Source organism: Aspergillus fijiensis (genome assembly GCF_003184825.1).
Source record: "Aspergillus fijiensis CBS 313.89 unplaced genomic scaffold BO72scaffold_79, whole genome shotgun sequence".
In the NCBI taxonomy this organism is placed as follows: Eukaryota; Fungi; Ascomycota; class Eurotiomycetes; order Eurotiales; family Aspergillaceae; genus Aspergillus; species Aspergillus fijiensis.
The window spans coordinates 19698-46305 of NW_024469055.1; the positions used below are offsets into that span (position 1 = coordinate 19698).

The window sequence follows — 26608 nt, forward strand, 5'->3', positions numbered from 1 at the left end:
GATATCTAGAGGTTGCAGGAACAAAGCCAAAGGCAGAGACTTATGATTAGAAGAGGGTTGATAAGGAACAATCGAGCTCCAGTCGGTGATCATCTATCAACAGCTTTTGGTATCTCATCCAGTTATCTTATTCTTTTAAGAAACAATGCAGAAATACAACTAGCCGCACAAAGAAGCAAGAATCATATAATCCTATTGTGTAACAATAGTCTTTGATCACAGGATCATAACAACAGATGATTGGAAACGAGGAACAAAGCACCTTTGTTGAAGATGATAACCATGACCCGATTGATGTACCGTAGTCCTGGCAGACTTGTGGGTATTACGTGGTATGGGTAGTAGCCCCGCCGTCATCCATGTCTGAGAAACATTTTTACTCGCAGAAAAGGCATACCTTGTTCCCACGCAATCCAATGGGGGTCCCTAATTGGTGATTGCAGAAGATCTTGAAAGTTCTTTCATCCTGTCAGATGAGCGCACCTCGCAGTAGTGGTAGTAGCCGATCAAATCCACGGTTCATGATACTTCAGATACTGACTTTGGAAATCGGCTTGAGCTGCAAGCGAAAGAGAGTCTTTTTTTCTTTGGACTTCTCATATCTCCTGTGGCCGGACCTTGTACATATTTGCCGATCGGAATGCAGAAGCAATTGAAGCACTCATGCAGGGTCAAGGTGAGAATTGACATCACAAGTCTAATAGCATAATACTACCCATCTAATACAGATTTACTCTCATCTGGCAAGGAAAGCTTGAGATAAATTGTGCGACAAGATGGCTGAAAGGTAACCTCCATCAGGATAGACCAGTATTCAGGCAGTACGAGTTTCGTGTTACCCCATGCACACATGCATTTCCGGGGCAGGAGATAGCTGAATAGGGGCGATTTGAGCAAGTTGACTGACTATGAAGGAGAAGCTGCCAGAGCTATCCTTGACTATCCTTGACCCAGTGCATTGTTTCCTATTATCCTGCTGGTGGACGGTTAAGACGAGGTATTACGGGACTGTGTGGGATGAAAGCCGCATTATAGACCTGATGGCGAAGCTTAAAGCGTACGAAGAGCGGCTGAAAACCATCATGGGCTAAGTGGTCGGCGAAGGGAGCTGTTGGTTGCTGAAATCCCGTAACGGCCGTCAACTCGGAGTCAAGGGTCGAATTTGCACATGAATCAATAGCCGAGTTCCTCGCACGTGAGCTCCACTTACCTAAAGAGGATCTTGGCATACTCGAAGCGATGAGCCAGATGTTGCTGGCCAACCTCAAAATCTCTGCAACATCGATGAGATTGCAGCGCGCAGGCTTCCCGCGGTGGGGAGCTTCCTTAATTGTTGTCACCTCTCCGCTAGGAATCATTTCTCCACTACTTCGACTTCCGTACCATGCGCATCTCAAAATTGCTTGGAGAATTAGTGCCCATTCAAAGGAGCAAACAACTTAATCGGAGCCCTGGACAAGCGAATCAAACCCCAGCAGCGGCCTGAGCAGGTCGCCGTATTCCTGTCGTCGATTATTCCTGCAAACTACAATTTCCATTTATCCCCCTCGAGCGCATTTTCAGAAAACACGACATATAGAAAGTTGATTCTGAACACCCACGGGCTGGCTATAGAAGCGAGGGAGGGACTGTCAAACAGCTGTTTCGGATTCTTGCTACGCAATAGATTAGCATGGCATAAGGACATCTCACGATTGGCAGACAATCTACGCACTACCATGCGAGAGATCCTATTCAGTACGCTGGCATACAATACAATCATAACAGCGCAGGAACGGGATGCGCAAGTGGGCTAACAAGTCATCGGATATCTGCGGGGACGTTATTAGAGTAGAGAGGAGAAATACAGGGCACTGCGAAATTGGAGGGCAGCTTTGCTTCAAACAATGAAATAAGGACATTGACCATGCTACGCGAATCATTTACGGGCCAGTTGAGAAACGGGTACCTAGTACAGAAATGGCACAGTAGGTCTATAAGTAATGCCCTCTAAGGAATTTTCTAAATTGCATTCCTAAAAGATTGGCGAGGCGTCGTCATACGCCGATCATTGATGGCTGGCGGAAATCATATTCCGCTAGCTGGCGTCTCCACATTTACATTTACCCCAACAGCCCATCGAATGCGCGCAGGTTCCGCGCAGCGGACGGCATTTCGGAATGAGAGCTGCGAACGTCTATCTACCCGGTACCGCTCGGTGCCGGTATCTTTCCCCGATAATGTGTAATTCGTGCATAGTCCGATCCTATTTACCTTACCACGGATCAGGAGGCCCATGCGTTCGTAGCAGGGCAAGGCTGGAGTGGCGGATTTACAGATTACTTGAAGGAAGGAGAATGCGGTTTACGCGAAGCTTTATGATTGCTGGGAACAGAGGTATCCGAAGAAACCCAGAATCGGCTGGGGCATATAACTAAGTAGCATGTGATGAATGACCAGACGCCATCGATCAGGTGGAGGTCTTCTTCTTCTGCATCACCAAAGGTAGGGTCTTAGGGTCGGGAGGTCGCTCGACATACTCCTGGAGTTCGATATGGAAGGTTTCCGCCCACTTCTTCTCATGCTTGGGAATCCAGCCAAGCTGTCTGGCAAGGACGGCTTTGCAGCGAGCACTGCATAGGATCTCAGTCAGCGGAAGAGCATCTGGAACCAAGGAAACAAAAACCATGAAAACGAAGAAAGAACAAGTCAAAGGTTCTGGGTATCACAAGGGGTCTGCAATGCGAAACTCACTTTGCACCAAATGACAGCTCGACCCGAGCTGCATTCCCCCCGGCCCATGCATCGGCAGCCTCCTGCACCGAGACACTGGCAAGCTCCGCCGATTTGAATATTCCCAGCTCCACCCCCGCATCGGCCAAGCGCTGCGAGAACTCGTGGTGGGTGTGTTGGCCGGACTCGCAAAAATAGATGCCTCGTCGGCCAGAGGGGATCTCCCTGCTAACGTCCTCGTCGGCGATGTGTTGGAGCAGAACCACAAAGAAGCGGGCCAGATCGTCGATGTGCACGTGGGTCCAGACGGTCTGGCCATCGCCCAAAACCTTCACCTGGCCCGTCGTCACCGCGTCCGCAATAATAGCGGGCAGCTGCACGGAGAAGCGGTTGAACAAGCCCTTAGACAGCCCGAAGATGGTAGGTGCCATCACAATGTGCGTAGGGATCCCCAGCTCTTCGCCCAGTTCCACCACGGCAATATCCGTGGTGCGCTGGTAGTACACCTCTCGCGCCTCTCGCGCCTTTTCGTAGGCGAAGATATCATCCTCCGCGTCGGAGAAGATATGATCCTCGATGAAATTCGCCGAGTGGGGCCGGTCGCTTAAGTTGGAGGTGCCAGAGATCTAGGCGAGGGGGAATGTTATTCGGATGGTCTGCCCATCTCTCTGTACGGAGGCGGAGAAAGAAGTTCTATAGAATACCTGAATGTAGTGGGGATGGCGATGCCCTGCCCGATTGCGTTTTCCGATGGCGAGTCCCCTCAGGAATGCCCTCGCCGAGGCCGTGTGCCAGCCTGCTCCGGCATGAATGATGACTGCCCACCCTCGAGGATCAGCATCGAAGAAGCCAAACAATGAAAGCAGCATCCATCTTTTCTTACCATCGAACCCTTGGGCAATTTCCTCAAGCTTGTCTAACTCATCAAAATCCGAAACGACGATCGGTTCGACTGGAGACAGCGAGCGGATCTTGGCTGCCTGGGCCTCTGATCGCACGAGTCCTGCAATGCGCCAGCCCGACAGGTCGTTGTTCTGCTGGGCTTCGAGGACTTCGGCCACGATGGCACCGCCTCTACAGGTGAAAGGCGAGTCAGCATTTTGGTCACCGTCGTGTACAGTACAGGCCCATGGGCTGGCTTACATGTAACCCGAAACCCCTGTGATCAGAATTGACCGGGTCATCGTTTGTTCAATTGACCAAAGAATGATGAAACAATCCGATGAGAAAGAGTGAAGAATGAAGCAAATGAGAGAAAAGGTATGAAAGGTAGCCTGCTTTGCTTACAAATCCGGGGCTGAATCGACGCTTCGGCTGCTCGGCACTGACCATTACGTCGGCTACGGTTAAGCAAGATCAAATCCGAGCACACGGCGAGCTGGACAAGTGCTAACAATGTTCAATGCGCGCCAAGACTGCCGAGCGGTTAGTACAATAGTGTTATATTTGTTTAGATGGTATGGAAAATCAACGATGCCGAACACGGAGTCCCAAAAGATATATTCTGTCAACCCAAAACACAGTAAAAGATTCATAGTCACAACAACCGTTCTCTGAGCTCAAGAGCGGTGAGACTAAATCCTTCAATACACCTCATATGAATGATGTAGAGGGTCAATGAGGGGGCTAGTCTCTCTCCGAAAGCAATCTAAAGCGCCGCCTTAGCGAGATTGTTCATGAACGTGGCATCCTTGAACGGCACCGTTGCCTTGCCAAAGTCCGCGCCTTCCAACCCATCTTTGGCGGCCTGCGGCAGCGAATCCCACGCCACGAGCGCCAGGTCCCGGCCCAGCGTCTCCGTGAACTGCAGCTCGTGGTTGGTCGGGAAGCTGGTGAAGTACTCGACCTTGGGGCGGTCGCCCTGGCGCGGCGGGCTGGTCGTCTTCTTATACTTGCCGTGGCCCGAGGCGGCGCCCCCGAGGAGCGTCGGGCTGGCGTTGCTGGGGTTGTTCACCCAGATGACAACGTTCTCCCAGTCGTGGCGGTGCGCCCCCGTCGAGACCCCGCTGGTCGGCATGTCCTTCGGCATGTACCAGGCGTACATGATCCCGTAGCGGCCGTTGTACCAGCCTCCACGCACGTAGGTCTGGCCTCGCGACTGGTCGCGGCAGCCGCCCGTCGCGCTTCCGGTGTCCTGGAGGCCTCCGCTGTTTTTGTTTGCCTGTTAGTGGGATGATGACGGGTTGAGACGGGAGGGAGAGGGTGGCCTGACCTGGTATCGCCGTTGGCGGCGACAGCTGGGTAGGATTGGCAGCCGTGGGCGATGTGAAGGTAGGGCTCAAATTTCTTGAAGGCGTTGCCGACGGCATCGTTGGGGACCGTCTCAGCGAAAGGGGTGATGCTGTCGTGGGGGACAACGGCCCGCTTCGCAAGTGGCGAGGCCTGCGCCGCAGTGAGGGTGGTAAGAATGGTGATGATGGTTTTGGGAAGCATGGTGCTTGAGTGACAGGGGGTTGAGGAACGTGAGTGTTTGCTGGGTGGTGCAAGTGATAGCTCAGGTGCAGCCGCCTTCGAGCTCCATTATATAGCTTTTCATACGACACAGCTTCGAAAAGCATGCACTCCTCGATTCAGGAGGTCATGTACTTTACCTCGCCTCATTGACGCAGCCAAGCTCATGTACTTGGTACTTGGCCCAGAGAGCGAGGTCGAAACACTCATCATAGAGCGACCTTTGGCCGGATCATGGATCGTAGGATTGCCAAGAAGACACAGCCTGCAGGGTCCCGGACACGGTCGGATGAAGATGAGTGGAAAGGTTCCAGTTGGTCAATTTGTTAAGGTTCAATACCCTCTGGCACGGTGGAATGGTTTATATAAAGTTGGGCATTCGGGGAAATTGGGTGGATTGCATTGGATCGGTTTCGCAGCTCCACCTGCCAAGCCTTCCTTCGGTACTCGGGGTTTCGTCGGAACATTCCTGTGATCGACATAGGCAGAGACATCTATGTCTTGGCCCTAAATATCAGGGGTCCTCTGGCTGAACGGGAGGAGCTGGGCTTGAAATGACAGAATGGAACGTGCTAATCCATTCTGTAAGGGTGACCGCTGGGAGCGCAAATGAACACCCAACAGCCGATTTCTCCCGATATCATGTCTGCAGCAAACCACAGACTTGCTGCACTGCTGCTGCCTGGCAGATAATGACGACATGCTCACGGCGGTTGATTGGGGGATGGGACAGGGATACTCAGGCACATTGACCTCGCAATATGCATGTTGACAGTGTCCGATTGGGCCGATAAGCAGAGTCAGTAAGCAGCCACCAAATACATCGAATACTAACAGACTACAAGAAGGCGAAGGCTGCAATCTTCACACGTCGATTTCATTTTCTCCATGCAAAGAATTTCGTACATTAAGTTTGGACCCCCAAGTGACTCCACCGATGGGCATTGGGCGGTCCCCACGAGCTTTTAATCATGTCAACATATTTCGAGCAACCAGGGCCTTGGAATACTTCAGTACTGCCCAAGCGCAGCCCGGTGACTTCTGTAGGCCCCGACTTTACACCCATCTTCGAAGACACTGTCTTGTCGCTGCTACCATCGGCACTTTTGTTACTAATCCTACCGTATCGCATCGCATGCCTTCATGGTCAGCAGCCGAAAGTCCTTCCTGGAGGCTTTCTACGCGAAAGCAAGTTCATCTTCTTAGCCACATTGGCTGCCACTCACCTCGCGCTGTTGATCTTCCACATTCTGAGCCCATCACTCCGCACGCCCGCCACTCTTCCCGAGTCCGCCGTAACATTTGTTGCCAGTCTAGGCCTTTGTCTACTTTCGCGGCTGGAACATACTCGCTCCGTCCGCCCATCGGCCATCATCAATGGCTACATCCTTCTGACTTTGGTGTTTGACGCTGCCCGCGTGCGAAGCTTGTTCCGCGCGTCAGCCGCCAGTTTTATTTCCGGAGTATTCTCTAGCATGATCGCTGTGAAGGTAATGGTTCTACTGGCAGAGGCAGTGGAAAAGCGACAGATTCTCCTGCCGCCGTACCGAGGCTTGTCGCCAGAGGAAACGAGTGGCATCTACAGCCGATCCTTTTTCTTCTGGCTGAACCAACTCATGATATCGGGCTTTCACAGTGACCTTCAGAACGAAGACCTGTATCCCATTGATAAGAATATGTCCTCACAGTTCCTTCAACAGCGCATCAAAAATGCGTGGAATATGGCGGCACAGAACAAGCCGCGAGCCTTGTTCTGGACAGTGCTACGTGCGAACCTGAAACCCTTTCTTTATTGTGTTCTTCCCCGTTTGGTTCAGATTGGGTTCAAATATACCCAGCCCCTCTTGTTAACCCGCACCGTCAGCTTTGCGAACGATGAGCGCCAACCTGAGAGTATTGGATGGGGTCTAACGGGCGCCTTTTTCCTCGTGCTCCTCGGGGTTGCTCTGTCGAATGGCGTGTTCTACCACATGACCTTTCGCTTCGTGACCAGTGCTCGCGGGAGTTTGATCAGTACCATCTATGCCAAAACGCTGGATCTGGACATCACGGCTCTCGATGAATCAATTGCAGTGACACTCATGTCCAGTGACGTTCAATCCATTTGCAACGGGCTGCAGCTGGTTCATGATCTCTGGGCGGTACCCCTAGAACTGGCTATTGTGGTTTATCTCTTAGCGCAGGAGATCAAGATGGCAGCGATAGTCCCGGCTGGCTTGGCGATTTTCTGCACGGCCGCTATTCTGTCCATGGCTAAATACATGAGCAACGCACAGAAAGTCTGGATGAAAAGCATTCAGACGCGAGTCGATGTCACGGCAACCATGCTAGGGTCTATGAAGTCAGTCAAAATGCTGGGTTTCACCGACTGGCTCTCGCGAAATATCCAACGGCTTCGTGTTCATGAGCTTCACGAGGCGAAGCTATTTCGCCGGTTGCTCGTATTACGTGTATTCCTTGCAAATAGTATCAGGTTCCTCGCCCCACCGATTACGTTAGCCATCTACGCGGTAGGAGCCAAAGAGGGACAGGGATTGAATGTGAACTCGACCTATACGACGCTGTCGCTGATCTCTCTGGCTGCCTCACCCGTGAATGTTTTCATTCGAGCTCTCCCTGCCATGAATACTGCCTTGGCCTCGCTCACCCGTATCCAAGAATATATGCAGTCAGAGAGCAGACGGGATTCTCGCATCTTCACGGAAGATCCTCGAGCCTCTGTCCAGGAATCTCAGGCAACCTCGGAGAACATAGAACTCGCAGATATGAGCCGCCCCAGATACCACAGTGCTGCGGAGGTAATCACTGCCCGCGATGTGAGCTTTTCATGGAATCAATCATCATCTTTCTCGATTCACAATATCAATTTGAGTTTTCGCGAAAGCCAATTCTACTTCATAATTGGACCGGTGGGCTGCGGGAAGAGCACGCTCGTGAAGGGTATTCTCGGCGAAACGCCTTCAACAAAGGGATTATTACACGCAAGACACCGAGAGACGGCATTCGTCGATCAGACGCCCTGGATCTGCAATATGTCGTTCCGCGATAATGTTGTGGGCGCCTCCCCATTCACCGAGACATGGTATCACCAAGTTGTCAGCGCATGTGGACTGGATCAAGATGTTGCTTATCTTCCGCATGGCCACGGTGAGTTATCCTTATTCGAGCGCCCGTGTTACCCAAAGACACTCTAACCCACAATATCAGCTACGAAGGTTGGTTCATCTGGTATCTCCCTCTCTGGTGGACAGAAGCAAAGGCTGGCCCTGGCTCGTGCAGTGTATGCACGCAAGAGGATTGTCATCCTCGATGATGTTCTGTCAGGAATTGACCTAGACACCCAAGACCATATTATGAGGAGCCTGTTTGCCGACCAGGGCGTCCTTCGTCGGCTGGGGACAACGGTAATCATGGCTACGCATTCTGTACACAGTCTCTCTTATGCGGATTATGTCGTCGCCATGCGAGGTGATGGGTCTATTGCAGAACAGGGTACACTAGAGGATCTCGAGGCGAGTAGCGGCTACATGAGTACATTGCGAGCCCAGTATAAGCATCGAACAACTAAGGATTCTAGTTCGCAAACACATACGTCTGTAAACGATGCACATATCGGCTTGGAGCAAAGACAGCGGGCTGACACCGCCAGCCAGGAGAGGACCAGGCAGAGTGGAGACTGGACTCTTTACCTGTGGTATTTCGGCACCGTGCACCGGGCATCCACGGCTCTTTGGATGAGTTCTTTCATATTGGAAGGCATACTTCCCAAGATCAGCGAATGGTTGGTCAACGTCTGGATGGGCGCAGTCGCGAGCCAGGGCAGCGGCGTCAACCCTTTCTACCTGGGTCTTTATTGCATGTCATCGATCATAACGGCTGTGAGCCTCGTTGGTGGCTCGTACCACCTACTTATGTTCTTTGCGCCCCGCAGTGCTGAGAGACTGCACGAGCGTCTCTTAAACTCGGTCATGCATGCGCCTCTCTCGTTTTTCACTTCGGTCGATACTGGCACCACAGTGAATCGGTAAGCCGTTCTGGGTTATCGATTCATGCCGTCGCGTCACATTACTAACCACGGTTTATAAACAGGTTCAGTCAGGACATGACGCTGGTCGATCATGACTTACCATACGCCGTCCTAGATTTCGTGTTCGCTCTCGCAGGGGGGCTTATTTCCGCGGTCATGATCTGCATCTCGACCCGGTACTTCGCAGCCGTGATTCCGCCCCTGTGCCTGTTCCTGTGGATGCTGCAGAAATTCTACCTCCGCACCTCCCGGCAGATGCGGCTGCTGGACCTGGAGGCCAAATCCCCGCTCTTCTCGCAATTCCTCGAGACCCTGTCCGGTTTGGTGACCATCCGTGCGTTCGGGTGGGCATCCGCCTGCGAAGAACAGAGCCTCACCCTTCTCGACGAGTCCCAGCGACCTTTCTACCTGTTGTTCTGCATCCAGCGATGGCTGGAACTCGCGCTGGACCTGTCCGTTGCGGTGCTCGGTGCGGTTCTCATGGTGCTGGTGGTCAAGCTACGCGGAACGCTGGGCACCGGCTACGTCGGGCTTGCCATCCTGAACGTTATCACCTTCAGCCAGTCGCTGTCGCAGATCCTCCGCAACTGGGCGGACCTGGAGACCTCCATCGGCGCGATCGCCCGCATCCGGGACTTTGTGACCCACACGCCGTCCGAGGATCAACCTGGCGAAACTGTGGGGCTGGCCGAGCAGGTAGAATGGTCCTCATGGCCGTCCAGGGGAGCCATCGAGTTCCAAAACGTCTGCGCATCGTACACGGCCGGAGACGCAGCCAACACTCCGGTGCTTCGAAACCTATCCCTGTCAGTGCAACCAGGACAAAAGATTGGCATCTGTGGCCGCAGCGGGAGTGGCAAGAGCTCTCTTCTGGCGGCCCTGTTCCGACTGCTGGAGCTCGACCCCCGTGGCCGCATCTTGATCGACAATGTCGACATTGCGCGTATCCCACGACAGATGATCCGCGACGCGCTCAATGCTATCCCGCAGGACACATTCTTCACACACAGCACCATTCGGACCAATCTGGATCCGGGGGGCCGACATAGCCATGCGGAGGTGGAGCGGGCGCTTCGCCGTGTGGGGCTGTGGGCGGCGGTGCAGACGAAGGGGGGAGTCGGAGTCGCCCTGGACGCGAACGCGTTCTCGCACGGCGAGCGACAGCTGCTCTGTCTCGCGCGGGCACTGCTACGGAAGAGCAGGGTGGTGGTGCTGGACGAGGTGTCGAGTAATGTGGATGTCGTGGCGGATGCGCGGATGCAGCGGGTGATCCGGGAGGACTTTGCCGGCTGCACGGTGCTCGCGGTCGCGCACCGGCTCGAGACGATTCTGGATTTTGATCGCATTGCAGTGATGCATGAGGGCCAGCTGGTCGAGTTCGATACGCCCGAGGCACTGCTCAGCACGGATACTGCGTTTAGGCGGCTATACCAGTCGTAGAGCTGAGAAAGACGCAACAGTCGAGTCGTCGTATACCATACTTCAAGCCAGGTAGTTGAGGTTCAATCATCAGAGCTTAAACCGCACACGTTTTAGTCCTATTTTCAATGTCAAGACGGTGTTGGAAATGGTAGTGCTACCACTGAACATCACTCCTCCGGGCCCTTCTGCTTGCGACAGACCTCAGAAGAAGAGATCTGCCGCAGTTTCGGCACGTTGTGGGGATAATTACAACAAATAAGGTATGGAAACGCCCGGCTCTGTGGGGGTCTAGCTGCGTAGCATGATAAGCAGGCTTCATGCGCCTTGGGCTTAGTGCTTACAGTTCCACGCTGTACTCGTGGCTAGAGGTTAGACGAGCCCGCCACTAATATTCCAATCTCGCTGAATTCTCCACCCGGAGCAACGCATCGGTGGATTATCTCCGATGATGAGAGTCACTGTGATGAGCCGCCTGAAAATGTGCATGGGAAGGTTGCTTTAGCGTTTCTCCTCCACCGTAGGTTTAAATTCACCAACGGCCCTTCTCTCTCGTTCGTGGCGAGCAAGGGCTCTCTCCTCCCCAATCTGTCTGTTTCCTCTCTCTCACATAATCAGGTATATTCTCACTGGAACTCTGGCTCAATGCGCAGGAACTGATGATCGCAGAGATTCACAATTGCGCCCATGGCAGCCACCGTCCCCAGCCATGTCCCTGCCTACACCCTCGGAACTCTTAGCGTGGCTCTGGGCCTGAACGCCATCTTTCGCCCTGCGGCAGAGTATCCGCGTTTTGGATTGCCGTTGGAACACGGCGGCGGTCAGACTCCACCGCACCGGGGCTCCGTCGTCTCCCCGCTCATGTATCTGAAAGGCATCCGGGAGATCAGCTATGGCCTGTTGCTTATCGGGTTACAATCCCAGGGCCAAGAGACGGCCGTCACGACGTTGGCGGCGGTTATGGCCTGTGTAGGGCTGGCGGACGGCGTCGTGGTGTGGTGTTGTGGAGGTGCGGAACGGAGACAGAAAGCTTGGGGTCATTGGGCTACGTTCTTAGGGCTGGGAGCGTGGGCTTGGTACCGGGTTTCTTGTTGACGGAGCTGGTTGAGGCTCAGGTGAAAAGCACTTCGATGGCCTCGTGTGGCAAAGGCGCATTGGCGACTGCTGCACTGACGGCGGGAGAAATGAAGGGAACGGGACTATCTCAATCTGGGTCCGCCTAAGACATAGGTAATCAGTGATACAAAGATTGAACAGAAAATGTAAAAATTGAAGCTGGTCTTGAGATCTCCATGACAGCTTTCGCTACTTGAAGAAGTCCGGTGGCCACCCATCTGCTGGGCGCGATGCTCACCGGGCACTGAAAGGGAGGATAAATGGAGAGGCAACATTTAAAGAACTGCGACGGAGCATCTGACAAAAGGAATTTGTTGTAAAAGTCCTGAGGGAAGGGGAAATCATCAGCGCGTCAACTGCGGAGCTGAAGAACTCCCGAAAGAAAAGTCGCCCGGGAAAAGCCATCCGAGGCGTGTCCGAAGTCAGCATCGGAGGAATAAGCAGACAAGACACCAACAGCCTTTCCCAGGTGGAGAGGTTGCGCCCAGTCTTGATATCCTCGAGCGTGAGCCTTCGGACAAAACTGGCGAAGCCACCCTGAGCATCATTACTGGCTCCGCATGCGGCGCTGTCAGGGCCTTTCTCTGGCCGCTGTGGATCCAGAAATAGGCGGATTGTCGTCGGTTGAGTCTGAGTACCCCCGGAGTCTTCGACCGGCTGCGTGCTTGATCTGTAACACCGCACACCAGCAAACCCCGAATCGAACTTCAACATAAGCACGGCGGATCCTCCGCCGGGATGTCAAAAGCATCACGAAAGTCCACTTTTGGGGCTGTCCCGCTCTGGACGTGTTGCATGGGACGCGTCGACAGGGATGAGACCCTCACATGCCCAATCATATTGCCTCCTTGGTCGAGATGTCAACGTATCACGAGAGTCCATATCTAGGGCTGCCTCGCCTTGCTACACCTGGTTGGTACGCGTCGACAGGGGTGGACACGAAGACAGGAGAGTCGGATCTTGTCAGATCGTTTGATCACGTTGCTGCTGGGGATGGGCGCAGGTCTCAGTTTCCTGCTGGTTTTCACTGGAGTAGAAGGTGTTGGAGGGGACTCTCTGCCAGCGGAATTGAGGTCTGGTGTATCTGACCGTCAGCCATTGCTTGAGAACTCATTCTTATGCCACTTACCAACCGAATCCGCTGTTTCTAGTATAAAATCTTGGTCTCTGCACCTGGCGGAAGGCTTTAATTTTGCAAGACGGAGAGGGAAAGGGGCGGACGCGGCGTGCTATTCCTCCTACGTGAATGCAACGCTATCCTCAAAATGCGGTAGACGGCTGATCTGCGCTGCGACTGACTGAAATATGGTGACTTCGCGCGGCTGCCTGCAACTTCTAACACAGTGACAGACCAACTGGTTGTAACTCGGGCGGGTGGAAACTTTGGCGATATTTGGAGAAAATTGTGAAGGGATGGTGAACCCTGCGAGTAACTGTGCAAGCTATTCGGATTCGACGCCCGAGGCTCGAATTAACTCGGGAACACTTAATAAGCTTGTGACCGTAGGAACCCCTGGTCAGGTATGACGAGATTTTCAGCTAGATGGCACCCTTGGGGCGATGGCTGGTGAGGCAGAGAGGTTCGTCTGGTGATAATTGAGACAAATGCGAGTCGAACAAATAAACCAGGTATAGTCGATGAGTTGGTATGCAAGCTGAAGGGAGGAGCGGGGAGGATGGAGCATGTTGAGAGACTATGAGCAGACTCGCTATGGAACATAGGTGGAGATTAGGCAGGGAACGGGGAGTATGATAGCTTGTAAATACTGTTCTGACGCGTGTGTTGCAGATCAAATCAGCAATCCTAGCCATATTCACGAACTCGCACATGTCCTTCTTGGCTTGGCATAGATATATGCACATTATATAGAACTGCAACCCTCCTTGCACAGATTAACCAGATGGATATGTAGTCTAGTCTGACGCCGGACTTACCTGACTCATTTCGAGTCAATCAGAACCTCATCAACCGCCTTTGCTCCCGGGATAGGAGAATCCTGGTTCAAAGATGTGTGAATAAAAAGGGTCTATAGCGCGGCCAATTCTCCCGACGCAATATCACTTCCCTGCTACATTCCACGCGACCTGGGGTCACCTGGTAAAATCCCATTTTGCCTCACAAACGTGATACACGACTCGCCATGCTGTGTGACTGGACACTACATAGTATACTTATGGTATAAACAAGAGGTCAAAAGGGACGTACTCATCAACTGGCATTCCTGCTGCGGAAGTGGTGGCTCCACGCGGCGCCAATCACACTCCATCGTGTGGGTGAAACAAGCCTACGTAGAACTATGAGAATGAAGTCGAAGAATACAGACGCTGGTTGATCTAGACAGGCAGGGATTCCAGCAATTCCTGATGGTGAAAGTTAGCTTAGGGGTCTGAGGATCTGGTCAGGCCACGGTGTTTGTTATCGAAAACATGCTTGTTCACCACCAAACACGGGACCTATATTCTCCATATTCGCAGCCATGGGTCTTTGGTCTACGCGCCTTGCAGCAGCTGGCGGCCCTGTACAGAAACCTGACGAGTCTCACCACACAGCTTCCAGCGCTCCTGGACGCTTTATTCAAGCCACTTGACAGAATTACGTATGTATGCGAGGATGCCGACGCTTTGCATGCAATCAAAAGGGGAGTGCTCGGAAATACTTGTGGCTTCGGTCGCGTGATTTCGCCCTTTTCGCGGGACAGCAAACATGACGAAGACCTGATGAGCAAAAGACCACTCACAGCTAGAAACTCGAGCAGCGTCTCTACACGTCAGTGACTATGTTGGCCTCCACTCTCCGCGCGATCCAGGGGTGAGAGATTGCGTCAAGCCGTGCGTGACGGGTGCCAAGTGGAGGGTATGGTGTGGATGCTACACTATAGACACTGCAGGCGGATGCATACAGTCGAGTCAACCTTCCTGTAGCCGTCATAGCTAGGTCAATACAGACACAAGCTTGCGCTTCAGTCTGTGATTAAGACATGGGAAAGGAATGATCAGTCCATAGTAAAATGGCCACGAGGACCGACCTGGAATTGAACAAGCCATCCCGAATGTCCAATTCCGTCGCGCTGTCTTCAAGAATGATGGCTTCGAAGTTGTCAATTATCATCCAAGGTTCATCTGTGACGATGAATTACCTCAACGAGGTGCCAGAGAATGAGACAACAGGGAGGCATTGGAACACAGGGTGTCAAACCTTGTCGGGGAGAAGGGGAATGTGGAGCATGGAATTTTCTTGACACTCTCACCAATAACGGCGGATGGAGACTTCCGGAGATTAAATCCCGAAGAAAGGTGAGACAGCAAGGAAAGGTCTGAATTAGTCTGAGTTGAAATCCAGTTCCCACTCCGGCTAGACCGCAGGCTATGGAATGTCATGTCATTCTTGCTGCAGAATCCCCGACATTTGACTGCCCAGCCTAACTTGCACAATTCACCCACTTTCCCAAGTGCCTTGATCGTAGAAAGGACTCGCCGCCTATGCTGCCGGAACTGTTGCGCCTAGTGCAATAACACTGATGCAGTCAAGTATACTCATGCATCAACCTGCACAGGCTACTGCACAACATGAGAAAAGACCATAGCAATGCCTGTCGCAGTTTTGATGCATACTAGATGACTGGACGTCATTCCAAGATCACTATCCGTTCAGCTTATGACCTCATGCATGACTCGCGCAATGGATGCATGCATCTAGCGCCGCAAACAGAGACGCTTCTGGGTTGCTTCTGGGCTAGAAACTTTTAACACTTCCATGCGATTTTTCTGTGGAAGCGGTGGCAAGGATGAAGTCTGGCACCGGGATCGGATATGCTACATCCGCTCACAGGATTGAGGCTAGAACCTACCTGTCCCATGTTAACGAGTTTGACCGGCAGTGACAGGACATGTCTCTCGCTGTCTTGGCCGCGCCGAGCTGGCGGGCAGCGCATTGATAATTGTGAGGCTCTGTCATGGACTACCTGGATATTTGTCCTTGGAAGTAAGATCATGTTGCGATTGCAGATTTCCCAAGACTTTGACAATACATCGCTATCATGACGGGCCCATCGACGACAAAAGAGGGTGAGGAAGGCGGGGCTGGATCTGAGCCCTATCTCCATCTCAGTAGATCGCTGCGCTTCTCGAGTCTAGATGAATATCAGTACTGGCACCACCACGGCCCCATGTTGGGGAAGCTACTATTCGACGGCAATTACAGTGTGCACCGACAGTATGAGTATCTCTGCCTCTTCGCCCACCTAATCGTTCCTTCTTTGGGCCCCTTCCCTAGCCCAGGCCGCGAGCTCTTTCAATGCATCCTAGGCAGCACTGGGCCCTTTGAACTGAGCCAGAATTTCACCAAGACCCGTTCAACCACGCGCATTGCATTCGAGCCGACCAGCTACAGGGCCACTACAGGTCAAGATCCATTCAACCGCGCTCTACTACCCTGCGCTCTGCACGACCTAAAGGCCATCGGCGCCGCGATCAACTTAGACTTACACCATGCCCTCCTCGAGCGTCTGACACTCAGCGACAGCGACATTACACACCTACCTCCCACCGAAATCGCAAACCTACCCTTCAAGACACAGACAATCCTTGCCCTCGACCTGGACCCAGCCGGAGTCTCCGTCAAGGAGTACTTCTACCCAACACTCAAGGCCCAAGTCACAGCTCAGTCGGCGACGCAGCTATGCCTGGATGCCATCCGCACCATCGACGCCGAGCAACTCTTCGCGCAGGGGTGCGACGCCCTCCAGGAATACCTGCAACAGCCGGAACAAAAGACGGACATCTTCCTCGTGTCCTGCGACCTGGTCGACCCGCTTCGCACACGGCTGAAGTTCTACCTCGCCGAATTCGACGTCCGCTTCGACCGTGTCATCGAGCACTGGACAATGGGTGGCCGGCTGGCGAAGGAGGATCCAGATATCACTGAGGGCCTGTCAATGCTAGAGGAGCTCTGGCGTGCTCTAAATATTGTGGAGGGCCCTCGCGCTTATCCCACCCGGCCCTCGCAGCCCGGTGATCCTCCCACGTACTTGCCTTTGATGCTCAATTACGAGATCCATCCTGGCCGTCGCGCCCCAATCCCCAAATTCTACTTCCCCATTTCCGGGATTCCGGATACCAAGGTCGCGGCTGTGCTGACGGAGTTCTTTGAACGCCATGACATGTCAGATCAAGCCGCTGTCTATGCTGCGAACTTGCAGAACTACTTGTGAGTTTATCATCTCCTTCAAGCGGGCTAAAGGACTCAGGAGCGCAGTGGAAACTGACTGGGATCCTAGTGCGGGGGAGAACCTGGACGAGACCACGCATCACCAAGCGTGGTTGTCTTTTTCGTACGCTAGGAGCAAGGGCCCGTATCTTACTGTGTATTATCATTGAAATGAAATGTATCTATGCAGAGAGAAAATAGTCGTTAGTCGTGGAAAATGAATACTCGATAAAATATGATCTGTGCTTGGGAAAGAATATGATTGCAGTGAATCCATGTTCCAAAGTTCAGGGCCCAAAAAGCCGCTCTGCTGGTGGCAGCATTATGTCTTAGACGATATCTACAAAAATAACACTCCAGGATCATGATGAAAATGGTTTGCCATGCATGCTCCATGTGTGGACAAAACTGTGGTTGCGGTGGCTGGGTGATCGGCGGAAAAAGATTGGGCGAAATATACTTCTGGGCCTTGGCCCACCGCGAGCGTCTGACAGCGATTTGGCAGCTCCATGACACTTGAAAGGATCATACCAACTACCTATTGAGCATGCGCCATCCAGCCATGTCTGTGCACAGTACATTCTTCTGGTCTTGACGGCCGATTGTTCCGCCCAATGGGAGTGACGCGGCGGGAAATGCCATGGCCCGGGATTCAGGTTTGCTCACATTCTTTCCCTGCTTCTCTTCTCATTCTCCTACTTCACTTCTACACTTTTTGTCTCGGTGTGCTATCCGTTATACGGTCTTTACCTTGGTATATGCCTCCCCGGGAGGAAGATTTGAATGGGATAAAATCGGTACTCGTAGTGTACAATGCTTTTGATTATTTACCGCACAACGTTACCTACAGAAGTGACTCCTATCCCTTGCTCAGTCTGCCCAGAACCCTAACATTAGATTATGCGGGACTCAACCCAGACCCCGCCTCCTGGGTCTTCCACTTTCCCTGTTATATTTGTTGCCCCGCAAAAAGAGAAAGAAAAGAAAAGGGAAAGGTATGGAAAAAGCAAAAAGACCAGCAGAATTCTCCTGTCTTCAACATGTCCTTTCTCAGTTCTTCAAGGGCTCACAGCCAATTCCGCGGGCAATACTCCTTGCAATAGGCGTCATGCCGGGTTGGCCATAGAACTCGCGAAGCAACTGCATCGCCCGCCCGCGGGGCTGAATGTCCGCGCAATCGTGCAACTCCCCGGGCATCGGGCGTGGAATCAGAGGGTTCTCGGGCTGTAGCTGCTCCAGAATGGTGAGGACATCTGTCCAGTTGGCCGACTCACCAAAGGCGAACAAGCGTTCCGAGGCTACTGTCGGCTCGAGCAAAGCAATCACAAACAGCCGGGCGATATCTTCGACGTCGACAAACCACTCTGGGACGAGTCAGTTGGTGGACAACTATTCAATCCGAAAAGAAGAGGGCCTGAATTGAAAGGCTGAGAGGCTCACTGGGTGGAACAAGAGTCATTGGGGTACGGTCCCCGTGAAGCAGGCCGCGTACCCAGTTCATGGTCGAGCCGGGGATCTCGTCCATCAGGATCTTGCCGACCTGTTTTGCTTTAGCGAGGGAAACAGACGCCAGGAATTGGAGGGACGAGAACAAACCGCAAACGCTGCGACTACAGTGTTGAACTGAAAGGCAGGTCGGTGGCAGCGCACCCATTCCCACGCCTCCCACTCACAGATCATCTTACAGGCGCTGTATACCTCGACCTGCCGTTTCTGCACCCCTGGGGGCGCAGCGTCATGTAGTTGCGTCTTGAGGTTCCAAGAGGGCGATAAGGCTTTGAGAACAGCGGATACATTCCAGGTATCTGATTCGGGTGGGAATTCAGGTGAATGCCAAACAGCCATTTCGTTCAATTTTATGCTTACCTTGGTCGACCATCATGCCTTGCTGTCCAGGGTTTGGAGTATACGACGCCATTGACGAGGAGATGAGCACCACCCTACGCACGGAAGATACTTGTGACGCCGCCTGTAAGACGCTCAAGGTTGCTTGTCGGGACCAAGGAACCACCTCATTAATGTCAGTTCCTAGTGTGAAGTCGGAGACCTACACGAAGTCACAGACATTAGAGACATAGGGCTGTAGATTGGGAAAGGAGAAGCAGTACGAGTGAAAATTGAACGATGACATGGAAAGTGTGGACCGTGTCCGCAGGGAGAGAAGGAGGTTGGTCACCAGGTGTACGACCCCATCCGCGCCGGTCAGTATAGCTTCGATGGCCTCGGGATCACGAAAGTCCGGCACGAGAACTGTGTGAAAGCTGTTTGGCCCGAACTCTCTCTCGTAAAAGGCATTTAGCCAAGGTTTAGGGCTGCGAACGGTGCCGCGCACGCGGTACCCCAATTTGAGCAGTTCATTACTGGTGTGTGACGCCAGGTAGCCGTTGGCTCCCGTCACGACGACTGTAGATCCAGCAGGGAGAGCGAGGTTCATCTCAGGGAAAGTCAATCTGTGTTCTTTCTGTATGAACATTTCAATGATCATTAAAACGCGGCTCTAGGTCAATGATAATCTGCGGGCATTTTATTGTTGATGATTATGGCTCGGCAAGTGGGAAAGCAGATTCCCGATGACAAGCTCACCGGATCTGGACCCACAAAGCTTAGATGGGCAGCAGAGATCTGGTTCGGTGTCAATCTGTCGTAATCCCGAGTGCTTCTAGCTCACTGTGTGTCGGTCTAGATTCTTTGGATGAGGAGGGTCGGACATGCCGAAAGACCATGTCGTTCAGAAGACATATAACGTAATCCAACATTACAATGCCATGACAGAGGATATGACACATGAATCAAGCGCCGGCGACAGCGATGGATCGGTGACCTGACCATGGCGCTGGACCCCGGTGGGTGGGCTCGTTCTCGAATGCCTGTTCTTGACGTCTTTCGACCCTAGAATCGACACTGCATCTTGGCCCACGCTCCTCTGCCGATCTTTGCATCTTCTGGGCAAACTACGAAATAATATATAAATGCATGATTGAAGATTCAAGAATCAAAGCAAAGCGACTCATAAAGCTCTGTTGCCATGGTGCTTGACGAGCAAGACACTGTTTTAGGTCTTTTCGCTGGGCCAGTGATTTGCTGGCCCGACCATATCGCGGTAGACGATGGGCGCAAGGGCTCGAGGACATACCGACAACTGGACGAAGAGTCCACCGACCTGGCAGCATCCTTGAAGGCCAACGGAGTGAGACCAGGCCACATAGTGCCTATCGTTACTACCACCTGCATACAGATGGTGGTAGGGATCCTTGGCATTATGAAAGCGGGCGCTGTGTATGTCCCCATCGACCGAGAAAGATGTCCCCGTCACCGCATAGAGTATGTGATAAACAAAAGCCAAGCCAAGATCGTGCTATATACGGGAACCGAGTTCTCCGCCGGTCAGGCAAGAGCAATTCGTCTACCGATCGCTTCGGCTCCTCCTGATTATAATGAGCAGGTAGCCAGTCGCATCGACGATGTTCTCGCTATCATATTCACTTCTGGGACAACGAATGAACCCAAAGGTGTCCGGGTTAGAAGCAGCTCAGTAGCGCGCTTTGTGACTTCTCCAGGGTTTAACTACGATGTTACGCCGGCTGATCGAGTCTTGCTGGTCTTATCCGTTGGCTTTGATGGTACGTATCTTGCGATTTTCCATCGACCGATTTCGATGATCACGGCTTATCATGCTGACGGTGAATTTCGCAGCGTGCATGGGGACCATGTTCAACACACTGTGCAATGGGGGTACGTTAGTCCTGGCCGACTCGGATTCTCTGGCAGAGCGCGCAAGAGAAAGCAGCATCATCATTGCCACCCCTTCGATCCTGGCGGCGCTCGGGCCCCCTATCCCCGCGAAGTATTCGAAACTAAGGCGCATTGTCTTGGGGGGTGAGACTGCCTCAGAACATCTGCTTGACCTATGGGATAGCATACACGTACCGATCTGGATTGCCTATGGGCCGACAGAGGCCACTTGCGCCGTCTTGACTCAGAGATTACAGCGTGACCCACAAACGGGACGGTTCTCGCCCACGCGACTCGGGCATCCGATTCCAGGATCCACGATTATGCTCTTAAACCCAACAGATGATAGCCTCATTACTGAGCTCAAGACGCCAGGGGAGATCGGGATTGCAGGACCCTGTCTCTCGGCCGGCTACCTCGACGACGAGATTCAAACCAGCGAGAAGTTCATTCATCTCGGTGGCCATACAACATACCGCACAGGGGACATAGCAGAGTGGGTAGATAACATGGATGGCACTCGTATTCTGCAATTCCATGGGCGTGAAGATCGCCTGATCAAAAACCGGGGGTTCCTAGTCAACTTAGACCAGGACGTCGATCAGGGGATCATCCGATCGTGTCCCTCGGTGCAAGCGGCTTATTCACTGAAGGTCAATGGAATTCTCTGTACAGCCATCGTCAGCCCGCAGCTGGATACTGGAGAGGTCCTGACCACCTGGAAGTCAGCGGCCCTGCCCTACGCCGTTCCCGACCACTTCATTCGGCTGCCCAAGCTGCCCTTGAGTTCCAACGGCAAAGTGGATCCGCATCAACTCTCATCCATTATGGAGAAGAGGCTTCAAAAACCCCGGAAAGCCCAGAGATCAAAGACTTCATTCTCCCAATTGAACCAGACGCCAAAGCAAATTGTCCTGGCCTGGTTCCAGGATGAGATGAAGGTTCCTTCCACTGAGATTGACTTGAATGCTTCGTGTGTGTCAATGGGAGTCAGTTCGCTCGCTGCAGTCAACCTATCCTCCTTCTGCAGGCAGGGTGGTTATGCAATCTCAGTAGCTGATATTCTGGAAGCACCGTCACTCAAGGAGGTGTTCGCCCGATGTAAAGCGCCGTTGACCGCGCCTAGCAGCAAGTTCTCCAGCGAGCAGACAGGTCTCGTGACGCATTCAACCCTTAGCCCTCTACAGCATAAGATGGTTTTGGAGACAAAGGTTGATCCTCGAGTGAATTATGCACAACATATTTCCTATTATCGCACCCAGGATATAAGTCGCATCAAGAAGGCATGGGAGACTGTGACGCGCGCAGAGCCAATTTTCCGGACAGTCTTCACAGAAGGTGAATCCGATATTACTCAACAGGTGGTAACGGAGAGCCAATTTCACTGGGAGGAACAGGCAGTTCGCACCTCACAGCAAGTTAAGAATCTTCAGGATGGCATCATCAGACGAACCGCTCTAGGTATGTCCGGTTTGGTACTACACCACGAAGGGAGCGAGCTGCCACGCGGTGAAAGCATGGTAGTGTGGACCACTCATCGTGCTCTGTTGGATGGGTTTTCAAGTCTCCTATTGTTGAAGAAGCTGGATCTGGCACTTCAAGGACACGAAATCAAACCCTCTATTCCTTTTGCGCAAACAGGAAAAGATCTACACCAGCTCCGAGAACGGATAAAGAATGACGCATTGAGGTTCTGGGACGATCGTCAAAACGAGCTGTTAGAGTCCAAAGGTGAATTCAATATTCCTGATACAGTGTCCCAGGACAGGCGTGGCCCGGTGAATATCGAATATGTGCACCCGGAACCTGTGGACCGAGTGCAACTGAACCAGAGCGCAAAACGATTGGACGTAACCTCGGCCTCGATTCTACACGCCGCTTGGGCCTTGCTGGTCTCTCTGTACTCTAATTCCAGCCAGGTGATGTTTGGGATGGTGCTCTCGGGCCGGGACTTGCCTTTCACCTGGGCCCCGTCTGTGATCGGCCCTTTAATCAATCAGCTGCCATACAATTGCGCAATCAAAAGACAAATGGCCGTGTCTACCTTCGTCCAGCTCGTTCATAAGGACATTCGAGAATACGCGCGATTTCAGCTTTTTGAGAGCCCCGTGGGCACCCCGCCGATTACCACCATGCTCGTGGTGCAGGACAACGACATGCGCAGGCCATCAGTGATCCTGCCCCCATTGCGTGAACCACGCATGAGAGAATCTACCAGCCTTCCCCTTGTCATGGAGGTGCAAAGCGCAGGCGGGATGCGTCTTGTGTATCGTAGTGATCGGTTCACTGCTCCAACAATACAGGACGTGGCGGCCATCTTTCAAAACATCGTCCACCTTCTTACCAGCACCGATGACCGTCTCACTGTAGGGCATTGCCTTCACCACAGCCTTCCACCGCCCATGCATCACACTCTCCTGCAGCTGGGTAATACCGATCGACCAGAATCACGAGTGACCAACGCTGGACCGACACTCGGCAGCATATTCCGGAACACAGTGAGTCAACATCCCGACCTCATCGCTGTAACAAAGGACACAAGTTCCATAACCTATCGCCAACTACTCGACTCGGCTCAGCGCGTGGCTTCTGCCGTCCTTTCACATGCGCGCCCAGGAGATGCCATTGCCGTGATTGCTGATCGATCCATCAACTGGATTATCGGAGTTTGGGCTGCTGTGCTGGGACACACGGCCTATTGCCCGATTGATGCTTCATTTCCAATCGACTATCAGGTATCATTGGTAATGCAAAGCCGTGCCCCTCTAGTGTTATTTCCATCGTCAGAGCAACGCAGACGAGGGCGATTCCAAGGCGTGACAGCTGTTGCAACTGAGGAAGTTCTACAGACCGCCAAAATCCCCATTATGAGATCGTGGCCGACACAAAAACCAAGTGATGTGGCATACGTCTGTTTTACCTCTGGGTCGACTGGGGTTCCCAAAGGTGTGTTTCCTCGAGGATTCTCCCCAGAAGCTCGCTTTTCGTCTAATGTTCTCATTGCAAACAGGTGTAAAGTGTCTTCACCGGGGATTAGTAGCCCTTCAATCCCGCGAGGAATATCGGATCTTCAGCCGACCGGGACGTCGGATCGCCCAATTTCTCTCTCCTGGCTTTGGAGGTTGCGTATTCGAGGTCTTTGGTACTTTGTGTTATGGAGCCACTTTGGTGCTACGAGCAAAGGACGATGACATGTTGTCACATCTGGCCCAGGTGGACGCCACCATTCTTACCCCATCCGTTGCCGCCGAAATGGTTCCCTGGCACTTTCCTAACATCAAATTTGTGAGTGGGACATCTACTCTCATCTCCTGGTTCTCTACATGACATTGCTGACACCACATGGCTGGTAGGTCTATTTTGCCGGCGAACCGGCCACAGAGCCCATTGTCGCCCGCTGGTGGTCCCCAGAGCGGAAGCTGTACAATGCTTACGGCTCTACCGAGGTAGATATCTTCCTTCTTTTGCCATTGCTCTTTTTATTGACGACGGAATTTGCTAGGCTACGGTAATGAATACCCTAGGCCGACTAGCCCCCGATTTGCCAATATGCTTGGGCAGTCCAGTTCCGTCCTCTCGGCTGTATATATTGAACGATGACGGGGATCTTGTTCCACCGAATACGGTCGGACACATCCACATTGCGGGTGTGCAGGTGAGTGATGGATACATCAATACGACATTGCCAAAACAGAATGAATTCCAGCAAGATCCTTTTGTCGATGGGCACGAAAGAATGTATCGCACCGGAGATTTGGGCCACTTTGACCACGAGGGCAATCTTTGGTACTGCAGCCGCAAAGACCGCCAGGTGAAGGTCCGCGGATATCGAGTGAACCTGGACGACATCGCGCATGCAGTCTACCGCCTGGTGCCCACAGTCCGCAAAGCCGTGGCGGTTCTGCGTGAAGATAGTACAATCGTGCTCGTTGTATGCCCGGGGAGGGTGGATGAGGCTGGTATTCGTGAAGCCTTGCGCACCTCCCTACCGCCTCATTATCAGCCCTCTCAGATACAGATACTGGATAAAATGCCGACGACGAAAAATGGGAAGATGGATCTACAAGCACTGAAGAAGGTCAACCCCAGGAGAGACTCCGGGTCGAAACCGGACACGCGAATCCACGCACTCAATGGAACGGCAAGAGCTATAGCTGAAGCCTGGAAACGCATTCTAAGCCTCGAGCCCTCCGCTAATATAAACGGAGAAGATGATTTCTTTAAACTCGGCGGAGACTCAATATCAATGCTCAAGCTGGCACGCGAGCTGAACGACACCTTTCAGATTCGGGTGACGGTGCGGGATGTCGTGTTGCGGTCTGTCCTGCGGGATCTTGCGGCCTTGGTCGATGCCCTCCCCAAGGCTTCACTCAGCCCAGAGGAGGCCCAAGGGAAGAACACCAGGCGCCTAGGAACCACCGGGTTGTCTCCTCCAGAGACATTGTGGGTGCACTACTACGCCACCTCTGAATGTCAAAGCGCGTTCAATGTTCCATTCTATGCTAGTCTTTCGCCACGCGTTGATCTCCACAGGCTCGCCTCGAGCGTGGAGGAGACACTAAATCGACACCGCATCTTGCGGACTCGCATCAAGAGGACTCGTAACGGGAACATGCGCACCATCTCGGACCAGCCCATCGAGGTGGCATATGAGACGACCATCGATGTAGGGGAATGGATCAGTGAGCCGTTCCAACTTGGACAAGGCTTGGTTCGAGCCGCCATGACCAAAGATACATTGCTTCTCAATTTCTCTCATCTACTTTGTGACAATGACACCCTGACACATCTCCTGCAGGAGATTGGGAACTTGTATCACGGTAAACGAATACCTGCTGTGAAGCGTGAATACTTCGACGAGGAACCCTGGTCCTTCCCGGTGCCACTGCCGAAAGAGCTAGAAGCCTTCTGGAGCGCCCATCTAACGGGCCTTGAGGTTCCACGTTCTCTAGCGGCGCAGCGAGCCCGTTCTTACCGTGGAGCCTCCGTGCAATCCATAATCCCCGCATCCTCAGCAAAACGTCTCCGGAAGACCTGTGCGGATTGCCATGTATCGCTGCGACATTTTGCTCTAGGTGTTGTAGCGATCACTTTGCAGACACTGGCCAATACCCGAGACGTCGTACTCGGATGCCCATACATCAACCGCTCCAATGAAGCAGGCGCAGACACGATCGGACTCCACCTGGAGCCGCTGCCTCTTCGCTTCAGGGTGGCAGATTCCTCAGAATCAACACAGACAGTTGAACATCTACTGCGGGCGGTGGGAACGACAGCGCAGTCCGCCGTAGCGCATGCGGTCCCGTGGCATGCGTTGTTAGCGCTGTTGGGACTCCCATTTCCCTCCACTCACGAAGCCGTTTTTGACTGCGCCGTCACCTTTCGAGAGGAGCGCAGTGTTGAGGATGGCCAGCAGCTCCCGGACATCGATGGATTGGTGCCTCACCCAGTCTCGCCCGATGGCGCGATCTTTGCTCTCCTGTTCGAGTGGCGTTTCACGGCCGATGAGCAGGGGGTGTCGCTGCGGCTGGGCTATAACACGGATCTTCTGACTCATCCTTTGATGGATGCCCTGGTCCAGGTGCTATGCGTCGCTCTGGATAACATGCTTGATCTCAATCTGACGCAGACGCGGTTGCGACACGTGCTACGACAAGCCCTAGACGACGCTTGTCTGCGCGCGGGGGTGGAACCTCACTCGGTGCGGGATTTGGCGCGCAGAAGTTTGATCGGAGCTGTTCCGGTCGATGTCTGACCTTATTATGTATGACTAAAGAATGTACTGTGTATTTAAGGTGATTCGAATGATTAGTTGAATTGAAATAGTTGTTTGATCTGCCATGGATGAACCAAAGTTCTCGACTTAAACCCCGAATAGCCTGAAGTGGTGATGTGATAAATGGTAGTCTGATGCTGAGCTCGATCGGGCCAGTTGAGTTGGTCTA

At 52.9% G+C, this 26608-nt stretch overlaps 7 protein-coding genes across 7 annotated transcripts; 4 read left to right on the forward strand and 3 right to left on the reverse strand.

Moving 5' to 3' along the window:
- Window positions 1-2348: 2348 nt before the first annotated feature.
- On the reverse strand, window positions 2349-3928 carry BO72DRAFT_452868 (NAD-dependent epimerase/dehydratase family protein). Its single transcript, XM_040945837.1, has 5 exons — window positions 3856-3928; window positions 3596-3786; window positions 3417-3529; window positions 2734-3338; window positions 2349-2612 (listed from the first exon to the last, which is right to left on the reverse strand). The coding sequence occupies exons 1-5, from the start codon at window positions 3894-3896 to the stop codon at window positions 2450-2452; spliced, it is 1113 nt and encodes a 370-aa protein (XP_040796252.1). The 5' UTR covers window positions 3897-3928; the 3' UTR covers window positions 2349-2449.
- A 432-nt stretch (window positions 3929-4360) lies between these two features.
- On the reverse strand, window positions 4361-5145 carry BO72DRAFT_390011 (NPP1 family protein; the record flags this gene model as incomplete). Its single annotated transcript, XM_040941789.1, has 2 exons — window positions 4361-4859; window positions 4925-5145. 2 exons carry the CDS (start codon window positions 5143-5145, stop codon window positions 4361-4363), a joined length of 720 nt encoding a protein of 239 aa, XP_040796253.1.
- An 856-nt stretch (window positions 5146-6001) lies between these two features.
- BO72DRAFT_532045 (P-loop containing nucleoside triphosphate hydrolase protein) lies at window positions 6002-10865 on the forward strand. The gene is made up of 3 exons (XM_040950415.1): window positions 6002-8310; window positions 8371-9187; window positions 9253-10865. Exons 1-3 carry the CDS (start codon window positions 6135-6137, stop codon window positions 10628-10630), a joined length of 4371 nt encoding a protein of 1456 aa, XP_040796254.1. The 5' UTR covers window positions 6002-6134; the 3' UTR covers window positions 10631-10865.
- A 127-nt stretch (window positions 10866-10992) lies between these two features.
- BO72DRAFT_415237 (DUF4267 domain-containing protein) lies at window positions 10993-11795 on the forward strand. The gene is made up of 2 exons (XM_040942565.1): window positions 10993-11227; window positions 11279-11795. Exon 2 carries the CDS (start codon window positions 11297-11299, stop codon window positions 11702-11704), a length of 408 nt encoding a protein of 135 aa, XP_040796255.1. The 5' UTR covers window positions 10993-11227; window positions 11279-11296; the 3' UTR covers window positions 11705-11795.
- Window positions 11796-15762: 3967 nt separating this feature from the next.
- BO72DRAFT_501165 (Cdpnpt in complex with Thiolodiphosphate and (S) Benzodiazependione) lies at window positions 15763-17101 on the forward strand (the record flags this gene model as incomplete). Its single annotated transcript, XM_040948951.1, has 2 exons — window positions 15763-16931; window positions 17002-17101. The coding sequence occupies 2 exons, from the start codon at window positions 15763-15765 to the stop codon at window positions 17099-17101; spliced, it is 1269 nt and encodes a 422-aa protein (XP_040796256.1).
- Window positions 17102-17981: 880 nt separating this feature from the next.
- Window positions 17982-19365, reverse strand: BO72DRAFT_472595 (NAD(P)-binding protein; the record flags this gene model as incomplete). The annotated part of the gene is made up of 5 exons (XM_040947148.1): window positions 17982-18295; window positions 18372-18471; window positions 18528-18736; window positions 18798-18978; window positions 19108-19365. 5 exons carry the CDS (start codon window positions 19363-19365, stop codon window positions 17982-17984), a joined length of 1062 nt encoding a protein of 353 aa, XP_040796257.1.
- A 591-nt stretch (window positions 19366-19956) lies between these two features.
- BO72DRAFT_521203 (acetyl-CoA synthetase-like protein) lies at window positions 19957-26585 on the forward strand (the record flags this gene model as incomplete). Its single annotated transcript, XM_040949743.1, has 5 exons — window positions 19957-20551; window positions 20625-23609; window positions 23674-23948; window positions 24017-24109; window positions 24166-26585. 5 exons carry the CDS (start codon window positions 19957-19959, stop codon window positions 26416-26418), a joined length of 6201 nt encoding a protein of 2066 aa, XP_040796258.1. The 3' UTR covers window positions 26419-26585.
- Between the last annotated feature and the right edge of the window lie 23 nt (window positions 26586-26608).